At 39.9% G+C, this 14,329-nt stretch overlaps 1 protein-coding gene across 2 annotated transcripts in view; it reads right to left on the bottom strand.

Moving 5' to 3' along the window:
• Positions 1–14,329, bottom strand: part of LOC104608733 (DEAD-box ATP-dependent RNA helicase 8) — a 41,012-nt gene that overhangs the window by 16,825 nt on the left and 9,858 nt on the right. For both annotated transcript variants that reach the window (XR_737146.3, XM_010274806.3), the window contains exons 5-6: positions 1,849–2,100; positions 1,580–1,760 (exon numbers count right to left, since the gene is read on the bottom strand). Coding sequence is in view for 1 of the 2 variants with exons in the window: in XM_010274806.3 (XP_010273108.1) it covers positions 1,580–1,760; positions 1,849–2,100 (433 nt within the window). In the remaining variant the exon portion in view is untranslated. The remainder of the gene's footprint in view (positions 1–1,579; positions 1,761–1,848; positions 2,101–14,329) is intronic.

The raw sequence follows: 14,329 nt of genomic DNA, 5'->3' as shown, positions 1-14,329 counted from the left end.
CAGGAGTGCCTTGTTCTCTATTGCAACGAGCAAGGCCTTTGTTTCCTCCTCATAACCCTTGAACGATACCCCCATGAACTCACCGAAGCTCAGAAATATGGACAAAACCGCAACCCAACACTTTATTTTCCTCCCTTAAATTCACCTGCCTGAACTGAGGTTGCAACAACAGTACCTCCATGCCCTTTTCTAGTTCGATTACAGCCAAGGCTTCTAGGCTTGGGGAGGCACCCTCCTGAATAAAAGATTCAATTGCATCTACACCCATAGATTCCCCCTTGCTCTGTTGAGGCTCATTACTACTTTATTGCTCTTGTAAAACACTGCCTTTCTTGTACTGTGTAGTTAGGCACTAGACTCTTAGTGAACAAATTCCTTCCTCCTTGAGGATTAGGGGGATAAACTATTGTTGGTGTGCTCGCTTCCCCCCATTTCATTTTCATTCATCAGAGAGCACCGACTTGAACCTTTTCCATCAACTCTTACATCTTCCTAATCCGACAATGAGGAGTCATCATGGACCTCAATCTGGGATAGTTTTTTTCCTATTCCATTAGGCCTCAAGAGTATCAGTGCCTTCCCCATTGACAGCTTCCTTGGCTGCCTCCTTGCTCAACACCCCTACCCACTTCCAGAGCGCTTTGTTCCAAACAACGTAAGACAGCTGCCATTGTTTCCTTGATTTCCCGTACGTTGCCGGAGATGTGGTGTAGCTTGAGCTCCACCTGATCGACCCTCACCTCCATGGATGTGGCTCTCATATTTAGCATCCAAGCTCTGATACCAAACTGTTTAGGAATCTACCTAACTCAGGGTTCTTTCAAGGGAACCGACCTCCAGAGTAAGAGAGAGAGAGAGAGAGAGAGATGAACTGAACAAATTCTTTCCTGCCTCTTGCCTCTTCCTTCTACTCTTTTATTTTGCAATCTGGTTTGTTACAATTCAGTCATATCTTCTGTTACAATGTTTTTACATCATTCTGTTATAATGCTGATATGTACCTCTCCTCTTATACACCTCATGCACTGATTGCCTGTCCTCACACATAGAGGCCTGGCTTCCCCTGTTCTAACAGACCTGCTGAGGATTCCAAAAACACCATTGAGCCATTGTGACCTGTATGGGTTCTACAAACCCAGATAGGTCTAGCAAGTTTTTGGTAAATCAAATTATTAGTAAAAGACAACATTGGAATTCTTCGCACTTACAAGGTTCCATATATTTTCTAATATTTACATATATGATCTGACAACACAAAACACTAAGAACAATTACTTATCATCTATAATATTTTGCAACTCAATTGACTACTATTGTTTTTTATATTTATTAAACAAGGTTCCATATATTTTCTAATAATTACATATATGATCTGACAACACAAAACACTAAGAACAATTACTTATCATCTATAATATTTTGCAACTCAACTGACTACTATTGTTTTTTAAATTTATTAAATAAAAACCATACAATATGTGTTTTCTAATGATCACGGTAAGGTTCAATTCAGTGCCTAAAGTCCCAAGTAACTAGTAAAACACATCCTGACAAAAGTAGGCAAGCAGTAAAAACATACCCGTACAAACAAGATTTCGGCAAGCACCATTTCGAAAATCATGAAATACTCGATTACGATGATCTTGCAACATTTTGGCATGAATGTAGAAGCATGAATAACCAAGCTCTGTTATTTTCTTTGCCAACAGTTCCACCCGATTCACCGAATTGCAGAATATGATTGACTGGTTAATTTGAAGCTGGAAATAGGGGAAAACATTAAGCATATACTACATAAATAGGAGAAAGAAAACAGCAGTTAAGGAGAAGCATCAGTTCAAAACAAACCTTAGAGAAAAGAGTGTTTAGACAATGGACCTTCTGCCTTTCTTCAACAAAAGCATAATATTGTGTTATACCCTTTAGGGTAAGTTCATCCATGAGATTAATAATGTAAGGCTTGTGCAAATATCTTTCTTTGAAATCCTTCACAGTCACTGGAAATGTTGCAGAAAACATCAAAATTTGTCGATTTTCTGGCAGAAAACGAATTAGCTGATCCACTGATGGTTGAAATTCAGGAGACAAAAGCTTGTCTGCCTGGAAAAGAAAATATGAGAAAACAGAATGAGACTACTTAGTTTTAGCGGTTAAAACAAAATAAGTGAATATGAAGGGGAAAACAAAGAGTAGACAACCTAAAGAGTACAGACTCGAGCCCCAATACAAAAACAGAATACGATAGTTAAAGGTCTCTAGGAGAAAGAAGCCCGACATTTTTAAAAGCCTATACAGTACTATTTAAATAGAGTTTTAGCGATTTTAAGAATACCCATTAACTTATGTCATATTTTCGAAAGGATTTTATTCCCAGACTCAATTAATTAATTAAGTTTGTTTTATCCGATTAGTTTCTATTTGTTAGTGAATACTGAGAGAAATATACCAGACTCTTGTGAACAAAAAAAAAAAAATCAGAAATATAGAGAAAGAAGCTAAAGGAATAAGAAAAAAGAAAAAGCAAGGAGAGGCAAAACTAAGAACCAAAACCTACGAACCCCAAAGACCAAGATAAGACAGCATATCCTCCTTGTTCAAAAGAACCCACTGTTATTTCTAAAAACACGAAAAAAAAAAGTTGTCAAAGTGTTAAGTCAGCCAACTAGTCAATTGAAGACCAAAATAACTGCATCACTAACTATTCAGTTATTACTCATGATGCAGTAAAGGGGTGTCATGGCAGTTTCAGAATGAGCTTAGGCACTTTAGATGGTTCTCTAAAGGCATGATCATTCAAATTAGATGGCTTTAAGAGATCAGGTAATAGTTTGGCGGATGGTTTGGCTAAACAAGGAGTTCACAAACAGCAAATGTATTGGGCACAGTTGTAATAGCATGGTTGGTGTGCAGGTTTTGTAATGGGTCTTTTCAGTTTTCACAACCTCTTGTTGTAACTTTTTTTCTCATTTAATGAGTGAATTTTTTCCTGTGTTGCTGATCCAAATAATAATAATAATAATAATAATAAAATAATGATGATGATGATGATGATGATGATGATGATAATGATAATGATGATGATGATGACTAAGCATCAACTAGGTCAACAAGTCAAATAATGACTGGACAAGTTGACTATAAAGCTACTTTAACTTTAATTCGTGTATATATCTAGTTATTTAAAATAATATCTCTACTTAATATTTTTGTAATGGGTCTTTTCAATTTTCACAACCTCTTGTTGTAACTTTTTCCTCATTTTAATTAATGAATTCTTTTCTGATTTGCTGATCCAAATAAATAAATAACAACTAAGCATCAACTAGGTCAACTAGTCAATTAATGACCAGGTAAGTGACCATAAAGCTACTTCAATTTTTTATTTGTGTATATCTCTAGTTATTTAAAATAATACATCTTTTGTTGTTTATATACATGATATTGCTTCAAGCATTTTTCATGGTTGCAATCCAATTTTCTTGGGAGAGATTGCACCTTACAACTCCTGCTTCTTAGTAACTTTCCAGTCTCTCTTTAATGAAATCTTTCTTTTATCCATCAAAAAAATATATTGTTACAGTCTATCTTACAACTCTGTATCCCAGCCTATCCAGCCTATCTTTTTTATGTTCATAAACCAAAGAATGTAAACTAAGGGGGTGTTAGGCAACATGGTTGGTAGTTGTTTTTGTTTTGAATAACAAAACCAACCATGTTTCTGAAGACCTCCTAAATGTTCAGTACCATTCTTTTATTACATATTTGCAATCTATATTAATTTATTTATGGGATAGCATCAATATATTAAATTTAGAACATAACTTTTCTGGGTTAACCAGTCCCTAGGCACTAATTAGACTAGAAAGGCCAAATTAACTAGTCATTGCAGTACCACACTAGAACAACAACCAACCAGACTTCCGCTACTGATCAAAATGCGCCATCCCTATGTGCCTAGGCTTCCGCTACTGATCAAAAAAATGAAAAAGGCCTCCAGACCACAACTTGTGACAATCAAAAACACATGACACCAATTCAAAGCCATAACCACTAAAGAGAAGATGGTCTTGGGGTCAAGGGAAAAATCTAATGCATTTTTTTTGTCGACAAATCTAATGGATTTGAAAGGACATCATCGATGTAATTAACCAGCTACCTAGTTGAAGGGATGGAAAATCCATCATATGGATGGCCGAACCCTGTAGGAAGGTTGGGTGAAATTTCAAAAATTTCTTTTTCTCCCATCCGTAAATCGTATTCCCTAATTTAGAAAACTGCATTTTCAAGGTTCGTTCTTGAATCCAAAACCGGAACAGATCTGAAACCAAAGGGAAATGAGGGATATACCTTATATGAAGTAAGAGTAACTCCCAACGCAGGTGTTCACGCCCAAAGAGAAGACCAAAACCCACCTCCACTGAAGATGACACAGTGTATAGTGAGGCAGGATCAGCAGGATAGTTCTTTAGCAAGAACCTGAATTCTTCAGCAAGAATCGAGCAAGGGTTGGTGAGCACGACTTCAGATTGTTTCTTCGAAGAAACAATATCAAGAACCTTTCTTGATTAGATCCATGAGTGGAGATCGAACTGGGTAGGGGCGGCAAGAAGTGGGGAAGAATTCTGCAATTTGCTGTTGGGTGCTAAATCTGAAGAATTCGCCCCCTATTTATAGCCTTATTTGGATCAGCCTCCTAATCTAATTAGGAAAGAGTTTCCTAATCCAAATCTTATATTTGGATCTGGACTCTTAAATGGATAAGATTTATCTTATCCCTCAGCTAATCCTAATCAGTTTAAAATTGAATTCGCCCCCTTTTAATTAACTAACTTAAGCCCAGTTCGAATTGGGCCTTAGGCCCATTAAGCTTATGTGCTCACTTACTCTTTAATCTGCTGCCAACTTAGCTCTCTTTGTATGGCGTGGGACCCTAACATTGATCTACACATCAACCACATGGGTTCAGCCCATCCTCTATTACAAAGCCTGACTGAATTCACTGTAGGAGACAATGAATCCCTAAGCCCATCACCATGGGCTCTTTATGGGCCCAACGTTTACACTAAATGGTTCTTGGATCCAGCCACCTTATGAAAACTCAAGAACTGTGGGCAGATGGAAGATTAGCCCATCAAGTATTACCCTCAATGGTCTTACACTTAACCTCTCAGCCCTTAATGATCAAACACTACCCGACAAGAAAGGACCTCTCCCTCAGCTGCAAGGTGCAATGTTGCACTCTCTACTCACATGGATCCCGGAAATTAAAACATTTTGCTAACATTTTGAAATCATAATTTATATGTGTATCTCTATATAAATATATTTTGCAAAAACAAATCTCAATGTTTGAAATCAATTGCCAGCAGTTTAGGTTTCCATCAGAGAGAATGCATTACCCAATCATTCACTTTGTCCGACAAAGGGGCTGATTCTATCACTACGATCACCCACTCAGGTGAATTCTCAAACTGTCCCAACATACCCAGGTTTTGACGCCCTCTAAGGATCTCACTGATTGGCATATCAAAGATAGCCCAATCCGACACTTAGTGCAGTACCATAATCGAGTCTAGGGGTCAGGTGTAGCTTTCCAGTTTTGCCCATCTATCTCCAAGGTCCAGGGCAATACTGGAAATTGGTCCGGTTCAGGGTTTCAAGAAAACCCACACTGCATGTACCTTAGGTCTCACCCTGACAGCTGAGACAAGCCACCCCAACCAACTTGGTGGCACATCAGTGTCAGCCTTGGCAAGAAAGACCTCCCCAAATCTATCCAACGGTTGTGAAGATTCTAAACTAACACGAGTCTCATAAGTGTCCAGTTTATGGGTAAAAACACAGAAGCACACCACAATGACATGAACCAATTATGTACTTTATTCATTTACAATAAATGTGAAAAGATACATCAATCTGATTGGAGTTAAGGGCATAACTGTCCAACAGCTCCCACTTCCACTTAGGTCCAATCGGGTACAAGTTGAAGTCCCATACTTTACACGTGTTTCTCAAGCACTTTCTGTGTAAGCGGCTTAGTCAACGGGTCTGCTACATTCTCTCTTAACGCTACTTTCTGAATCAAGACGTCCCATCTTCCAACTATCTCCCGCAGTACATGGTACTTCCTCTCGATGTGCTTCGACTTCGAGTTGGCTCGTGGCTCCTTAGCCTGAGCTATAGCTCCATTGTTGTCACACAACAGTGAAATGGGTGATGTGCTAGACAGAACTACTCCTAATTCCTAAATGAATTTCTTCATCCAGACGACTTCATTAGCAATTTCACTTGCGGCAATGTATTTGACTTCAGTTGTGGAATCTTCGGTGGAACCTCGTTTGCTACTTTTCCAACTAACTACACAGGCCCCCATCGTAAAGATGTACCCAGATGTAGACTTTCTATCATCTGGATCTGACTGGAAATTGGCATTAGTATACCCTTGGATCTGTAGTAAACTACCATCGAATACCAGACAAAACTCTTTTGTCCTTCGAAGGTATTCAATATGCTCTTCATAGTTGTCCAGTGTTCCTGACCTAGGTTAGATTGGTATCTACTTACCACACTCACTGCCTGGGCAATGTCAGGACGAGTGCACAGTATGGCATACATGATGCTCCCTATAGCTGAGGCATATAGGGAATCTCCTTCATGCCCTCAATCTCCTTGGGAGTCTTGGAAGACATACCCTTGGAGAGAGCGACTCCGTGCCTGAAAGGAACATTTCCTTTCTTGGAGTTCTCCATATAGTATCTCTTGACAATCTAATCAATGTAATTAGATTGGGATAATCCAATTATCCTCTTTGATCTATCTCTATAGAGTCAAAGTCCCAAGATATAGGTGGTTTCTCCAAGATCTTTCCCGGAGAATTGTTGTGAAAGCCACACTTTCACCGTTAGTTAACATTCATACATCATTCCCAATGAGTAGAATGTCATCTACATACAGAACCAAGAACGTAACCTTATCCCCACTGGTCTTACTATAAACACAAGGCTCATCCGGATTCTGCTCAAAGTCAAACTGTTTGCAGTAGAGTCAAACCGGATGTTCCAACTCCTAGAAGCCTGCTTCAGTCCATATATGGATCGGTTAAGTTTGCATACCATGTGTTCCTAACCTGCAATAATGAATCATTGTGGTTGCTAATAAGATCTCCATTCAGGAACGCGGTTTTGACATCCATTTGCCAAATCTCGTAGTTATGGTATGCTTCTACAACTAGTAGGATCCTAATAGAATTTAGCATAGCCACCAGCGAAAAGGTCTCCTCATAGTCGATTCCCTCTTTCTAAGTGTACCCTTTCGCCACAAGACGAGCTTTAAGGTCTCAATATTTCCATCTGGGCCCTTCTTCCTCTTGTAAATCCACTTGCAACCAATTGCTTTCACCCCAGAGGGTGGGTTTACAAGAGTCCAGACCTTGTTGGTCTCCATCGAGTCCATCTCGACTTTCATGGCATCTACCCACTTCAAAGAATCTATGTCCAATATAGCTTCCGCATAAGTCGCTTGGTCAAAGTCGTAACGAACTGGAGGCCTGGATACTCGGGTAGACCTTCTAGGTTGAGTGTCTGGAGCATGTGGAACATCTCCCACTACTCTTGGGCGCTCCTCATCAAGAACAACTTCTTGCTAAAGATTCTCAAGGATGTAATCTTCTTTTAAAAAATAGGCATTTCGACTACAAAACACCTTTTGTTCTTTTGAATCATAAAATAGGTAACCTACAGAGCCTTTTAGATAACCTACAAATAGGCAACGACTGGTCTTAGATTCCAATCTGCCTGCACTTGTTCTTTTAACGTGTGCAGAACGATCCGAAATTTTCAAGTGTTCACACTTAGTTTCTTACCGGTCCAAAGCTCATAGGGAGTCTTCGAAACGGATTTGGTTGGAACCCGATTCGGCACATAAATCGCAGTTTCCAATGCATATCCCCAAAAGGATGTAGGTAATTTTGAGTAGATGAAAAGTGATCGGACCATGTCCAATAGCGTCTTGTTCCTCTTGTCCGACACGCCGTTTAACTGTGTAGCGGGAGAGGCTAATTGTGATACTATCCCATTGTCCTTTAAGTAGTCCCTGAATTCGTCAGAGAGATACTCAGCACCTTGATCTTATAGAAAGTCTTTAAATTCTCTCCCTAACTGTTTCTCGACATCTTGTCTAAACTCCTTGAACTTTTCAAAGGATTCAGACTTATGTCTCATTAGGTACACGTAACCATACCGAGAATAATCGGTAAAGGTTATGAAATATACGTGCTGATTACGTGTCCTAACATTCAGGGGACCACATACATCAGTATGTATCAGGTCAAATGTGCTTGTAGATCTTTCAGGCTTATCGATAAATGGTCGTTTCGTCATCTTACCCTAAAGGCAAGATTCACAGCTTGGAAGATCTTCTACAGTTAGAAAATCCAAAGAACCATCCTTTACTAACCTCGTGATACGATCTATGTTAATGTGGCCAAGTCGGTAATGCCACAAGCATGTGGGACTAACTGTATCATGGATTCTTTTCTTGGGGTTTATTACCGAGGTTGTTTCGGTTATATTTGTTTCCAAAGAAGGATGGAAAACATAGAGACCATTCTCAAGCTCCCCATATGCAAGGAATTTGTTATTCCGTTTAATAGTAATCACATTACTGAACAAAATAGAATAACCATCAATGCACAACTTTGAGATAGAAATCAAATTTCTTCTTAAATTAGGTACGAAAAAAACAATCTTTCAATACAATAATCCCTTCTCTGAAAACTAATTCTACAGTTCCTATTGTTGTAGTTGCAACAGTTGCAGAAGTCCCCAAGTAAAGAGTTACTTCTCTATCACTCAGTCTTCTGCTTATCTTGAACCCGTACAGTGAGTTATACGCATGAGTAGAAGCCTCGGAATCAATACACCAGGAGGCAGAAGTGACCAACAGATTGGTCTCTATGATGAAAGAATCGAACATACCTTGTTTCTTAGTCTCCACGTATTGAGTACAATTCCTCTTCCAGTGGTCGGTCTGCTTGCAAAAGTGACAAGCATCCGATGTCGTGTCCTTTTGCTTTTTAGGCTTGCTAATCTTTTTCTAAGGCTTCCTCTTTACCTTAATGGGCTAGATCCCAGTGAAACCCTCAAATGACAAATCAGTACAAAATTGAGGTGGACCATGGGCTCTTAATGGGCCCAACATTTACACTAAATGGTTTTTGGATCCAACCACCTTATGAAAACCCAAGAACTGTGGGTAGATGCAAGATTAGCCCATCAGGTATTGCCCTCATTGGTCTTACACTTAACCTCTCAGCCCTTAATGATCAAACACTGCCCAATAAGAGAGGACCTCTCTCTCGACTACAAGGTGCAATGTTGCACTCTCTACTCACATGGATCCCGGGAATTAAAACATTTTGCAAACATTTTGAAACCATAATATATGTGTATCTCTATATAAATATATTTTGCAAAAACAAATCTCAACGTTTGAAATCAACTACCGACAATTTAGGTTTCCATCAGAGAGAGTGCTTTACCCGTTCATTCACTTTGTTCGACAAAGGGGTTGATTCTGTCATTATGATCACCCACTCAGGTGAATTCTCAGATTGTCCCAACATACCTAGGTTTTGACCCCCTCTAAGGATCTCACTGATTGGCATATCAAAGACAGTCCAATCCAACACCTAGTGCAGTAACATAATCGAGTTTAAGAGTCAGGTGTAACTTTCCAGTTTTGCCCATCTGTCACCAAGGTCCAAGGTAATACTGGAAATTGGTCCGATTCAAGGTTTCAAGAAAACCCACATTGCATGTACCTCAGGTCTCACCCTGGCAGCTGAGACAAACCACCCCAACCAACTTGGTGGCACATCAGTGTCGGCCTTGGCAGGATAGACCTCCCTAGATCTATCCAACGACTGTGAAGATTTTAAACTAACAAGAGTCTCATAAGTGTCCAGTTTATAGGTAAAAACATAGAAACGCACCACAATGACATGAATCAATTATGTACTTTATTCATTTACAATAAATGTCAAAAGATACATCAATCTGATTGGAGCTAAAGGCATAACTATCCAACACTGGTGTGCGGCAAGTGGCAAATTACCATAAATAAATAGATAAATTTTTTTACAACATTGAGGCTTCCTTTGAGGGATTAAGAGTCCAAGTCCTTTTTTTCCTCATTCCTTGGAATAACAGAAAAAACTAATGGTGTACTTTTGAATAACATGGAAATCAAAGATTGATTAATACTTAAAATTACATAAGGGGACTCAATATCTAATTTTCACTTCAGGTGTCATGGTACAATTGTATATTACAAAATAATACAATAGTTGATGGAATACGGAAGAAAAGTACATTTAGAAAATAAATCAACACAAAGAACATTAAACAAATAAAATAATTAATAATGATTGCATTAAATTTGTCAAATTTTTATATTTTACAATTTGCACGCAACTTTAACCTAATGAATTGAAATTTTTGCATATCATAGACTAGACAAGAAAATTCTTTTTAGATGTTGTGTCAGGACAAATGCAAGACATGTATGTATGTGATTTATCTGTGTCGTGGAGACCGTATCTAACATAGACTGACGCACTGGGAATTCGTAATGCATATCCTATCTAAGGATGGTACTCTGGACTAGCAACACCTCTACAAGTAGAAGGTACAAATTCCTTGTTGCTCCGGCCTCCACGACATCAACTCAATAAAGATGGAAAGTAAAATTAGAATACAATAAACCATGTCACCTAGTCACCAAGGCAACAGATTTTTTAAATAAAAACCATGAATCTTAGGGTAACTCCCTAGGTCCCCTAGCAATTAGCAACCATCTTTTTTTTTTATCAATAACTCAGAAAATCGATTGCATTTTTTTTTTATCAATAACATCAATTTCATTAAATTAAGAGAATAGAGGGAAAGGAATACAGAGTGAGATAAAATAACTTAGCTCCCCAAAAAACAGAAAACTCAGGGAAAGCAAAGAAAATTAAAAACTAGCCCAGAAAACAGCCTCCCTAGTCACTCCTTGCTTGGCCAACCCATCCGCAAATGAGTTGGCACTCCTCTTCACCCAGCTGTACTGAATCTCTATGTCCCTACCCAGCCATAAGAACTGTTTTTTCTCATTGTTAAAGTTCCACAAACCACTGTCCTCTGTCTTCAGCCAATTAACCACCACCTTCGAGTCACCTTCCAGAATCAAACGGCTAATATTTAGATCTTTTGCTCTTCGAATTCCTTCAAGCGCTGCAAGGATCTCAGCCCTAAGAGAGTCAACTTCTCCAATAGGGCCAAAGAATAAAGCAATAACAATCCCTTCCTCATTCCTGAAGACTCCCCCAATCCTAGAGGGCCCTGGATTCCTTACACTGCTGCCATCAAAATTCAGCTTTATAAAGCCCGAGGGGGGAGGGGACCAGAACGGACAAAGAGTCCTCTTGCATCTTGCAGTGGAAGCAATCTCTTTCTAGTTTCTTAGCAAGTCATCCATAGGACAATCTGAAAACGACTCCAAAGATTTTAGCTAGTGGACCGCTCTTATAAGGATTCGGTCTAACAAGTCTTCCAAAGTTTTTTCCTTGTCAGAAAATATGCGTGAGTTTCTTTCTTCCTACAAAGACCAGCAAACTGCTGCCCTAATACACCTCCACATAGTCTTCCCTCGCTTCTTAGGCCAACTGAAAAGAGATGGGGAAAACAAACCTTGGATAGTCTCAGGAGGATACCAAGAACACCCAAAATGGGAGAAAACCCACTCCCAAACAGATTTAGCAACCTTACAAGAGACCATGAGGTGGTAGCCAAATTCCCCATCAGCTTTACAAAGAGCACATCTATTAGGAAGTAAACAATAGTTGGGTCTCTTTCTTTGGAGTAAGTCTAAAGTATTGATTCTTTCCAGAAAAATTTCCCAACAAAAAAACCCCACCCGAGGAGGAATAGGTCTGCTCCAAATTTCCTTAACTGGAAAGGACAACCCCAAGGGGGTAGGAGGCTGAGTTAAAGTTTCAAAGAAAGAAGCACAAGAAAAGGTACCAGAGCTAGAAAGGGTCCAAAATCTGGTGTCTTCCTTAGCAGGGTTTAGGAAGACACCCTCAAGGGAGGCTAGCAGAGCTACCAGGCTATCCAAGTCCGTATCCCTAATTGCCCTACATAGGCCAAGGTTCCAACCAAAGCCCGAAGTGGAAGCTGAAGGGACTAAGAAAGAAGAAATGGGTTCATTTTTCAAGTCCAAAAGAGCATACAAGGAAGGAAACTTGTCTTTCAGAGGAGAATCCCCGACCCAAAGATGTTCCCAGAAATTTATTCGGTTACCAGAGTTTAGACCATACCTGATCCAAGGGGAGAAAACTGGAAGCAGATTGTGGATGGATTTCCAAGGAGAAGCTGTTGAAGCCCTTGCCAAGATTCCAGGATCCCAGCCATTGTCTTCCAACCCATGAATGCTACCCACAATCTTAGTCCACAATTTATCCCTTTCCAAAGAGAACCTCCACAACCACTTCCCTAGAAGAACCATGTTCCTTTTCTTGAAATTACCAATCCCTAGACCTCCTATTGTTTTACACCCAGAAAATCGATTCCATTAGAAATAAAAAAAGCAGTACAACCAGAAGTTGCAAAGGAAACAAAGAGGACACCAGATGTCCAAACCCCCAAATATTAAATATAGGCCCAAAACATAGAACTGTCTTTGTACCCCTTTATCAGCCAAAATGTTGGCCAATCTTCTAACCCAATTAATTTAAATCAGCATATCCCTGCAGAGCCTTTTGAATTGCCTAAGGCCATTCCTTAGGTGCCAAGAGACTCCTTCCCCTTTCCTTAACCAGTTGACAACTGTTACAGAAACACCTTCAATAATTAGCCTTTTCCAGGCCTAATTCCTTAGCTTTCTCAAGCCCAAATACAGGAGCTACAAATTCTGTAGATGCCACATCACTATGCCCAGCTAGACCTGAGAATAAGGCACAGATGTTGCTTTCCTCATCCCTAATAGCTCTCCCAATTCCTGCAAGGCCTGGATTGCCCACACTGCTCCCATCAAAGTTCAATTTCAACCAGCCACAAGGTGGACAAGACCAGACCACTGTTTCAACTTGTCTTCTAGAAGATGAGGCAACTATAATCCCCCAAGCTCTGAAGAAATCTAAGAACAAGCTCAAGGTCTTAACCCAATGAGCCACTCGAAGGGTTATGGCCTCAACCAATGCTTCCTTAGTTCTTTCCTTTTCCCCAAAAATTCTAGAGTTTCTTTCCTCCCAAAGTGTCCAAACAACTGTTGCCCTTGTACATTTCCATAGCAGTCTACCTCTTTTAGTAGCGCACCTACAAACAAAAGGGGAAAACAGCCCTTCCAAGCTAACAAAAGAGAGCCACCTGCAACCAAAAAATTAGGCAAACCACTCCCAGCCAACAAATGGACAAGAGATTAAAAGATGAAAAGCAGCCACACCATTAACCTTGCACAAGTTGCACCAATTGGGGAACAAGCACCAGTTTGGCCTTTTTGTTTGAAGCTTATCACAAGTATTAATGCGACCATGAAACACTTCCCAACAAAAGGCACTCACTCTAGGGGGAATGGGAGGACACCAGATTTCCTTCAATGGGAAAGAGGAGGGAGGGGAGGGAGAGGAAGCAACAAGGGAATTGAAGAAGGATTTGCAAGTGAAAGCCCCAGCCAAGTTAAGGGTCCAAACCCACACCCCCATCCCCAAGAACGACAAAATTCAGCTAGGAGAGAAAAGCATAAACAATGGGAACTTCAGACTCTCTTAGGTTCCTAATGAAACCCAAGTTCCAATTTAGACCAAAAGGAGAGGGAGAGGAGCAAAGGAAGTCCGCCACCAGCCTGCCTTTAAAGCTGGAAATAGCATAAAGAGAAGGGAAGACATCCAATAAGGGGGTTTCCCCAACCCATATGTCCTCCCGAAACCTAATCTTTTGACCCAAGACCAAGTCATACCTGATGTGATTGAGGAAGACAAGAAGACAATCATGGATGGCTTTCCAGAGAGAAGCCAAGGAAGCTTTATGGAGACAAGCATCCCATCCATTGTTTGACATCCCATGAATGCTTGCTATCACTTTGTGCCAAAGTCTATCTATCACTCTCCCTCAGGAACCTCCAAAGCCACTTACTCAATAAAGCCCAATTTTTCAATCTAATATTCCCAATCCCCTACCTTCAACTTCGACACCTATTCCCACCTAATCAAGTGAGTTCTTTCCTTCCCCGAGTATGATCTTTTCCAATTTCTCACAATATCCTAGGGCATCCTAAAAACCGACATAAAATA

Source organism: Nelumbo nucifera, chromosome 6, assembly GCF_055504915.1.
Source record: "Nelumbo nucifera cultivar China Antique chromosome 6, China Antique-T2T, whole genome shotgun sequence".
Lineage (NCBI taxonomy): Eukaryota > Viridiplantae > Streptophyta > Magnoliopsida > Proteales > Nelumbonaceae > Nelumbo > Nelumbo nucifera.
The sequence above is the reverse complement of the archived record's forward strand: the minus strand, read 5'-3'. Positions and strand labels throughout refer to the sequence as shown.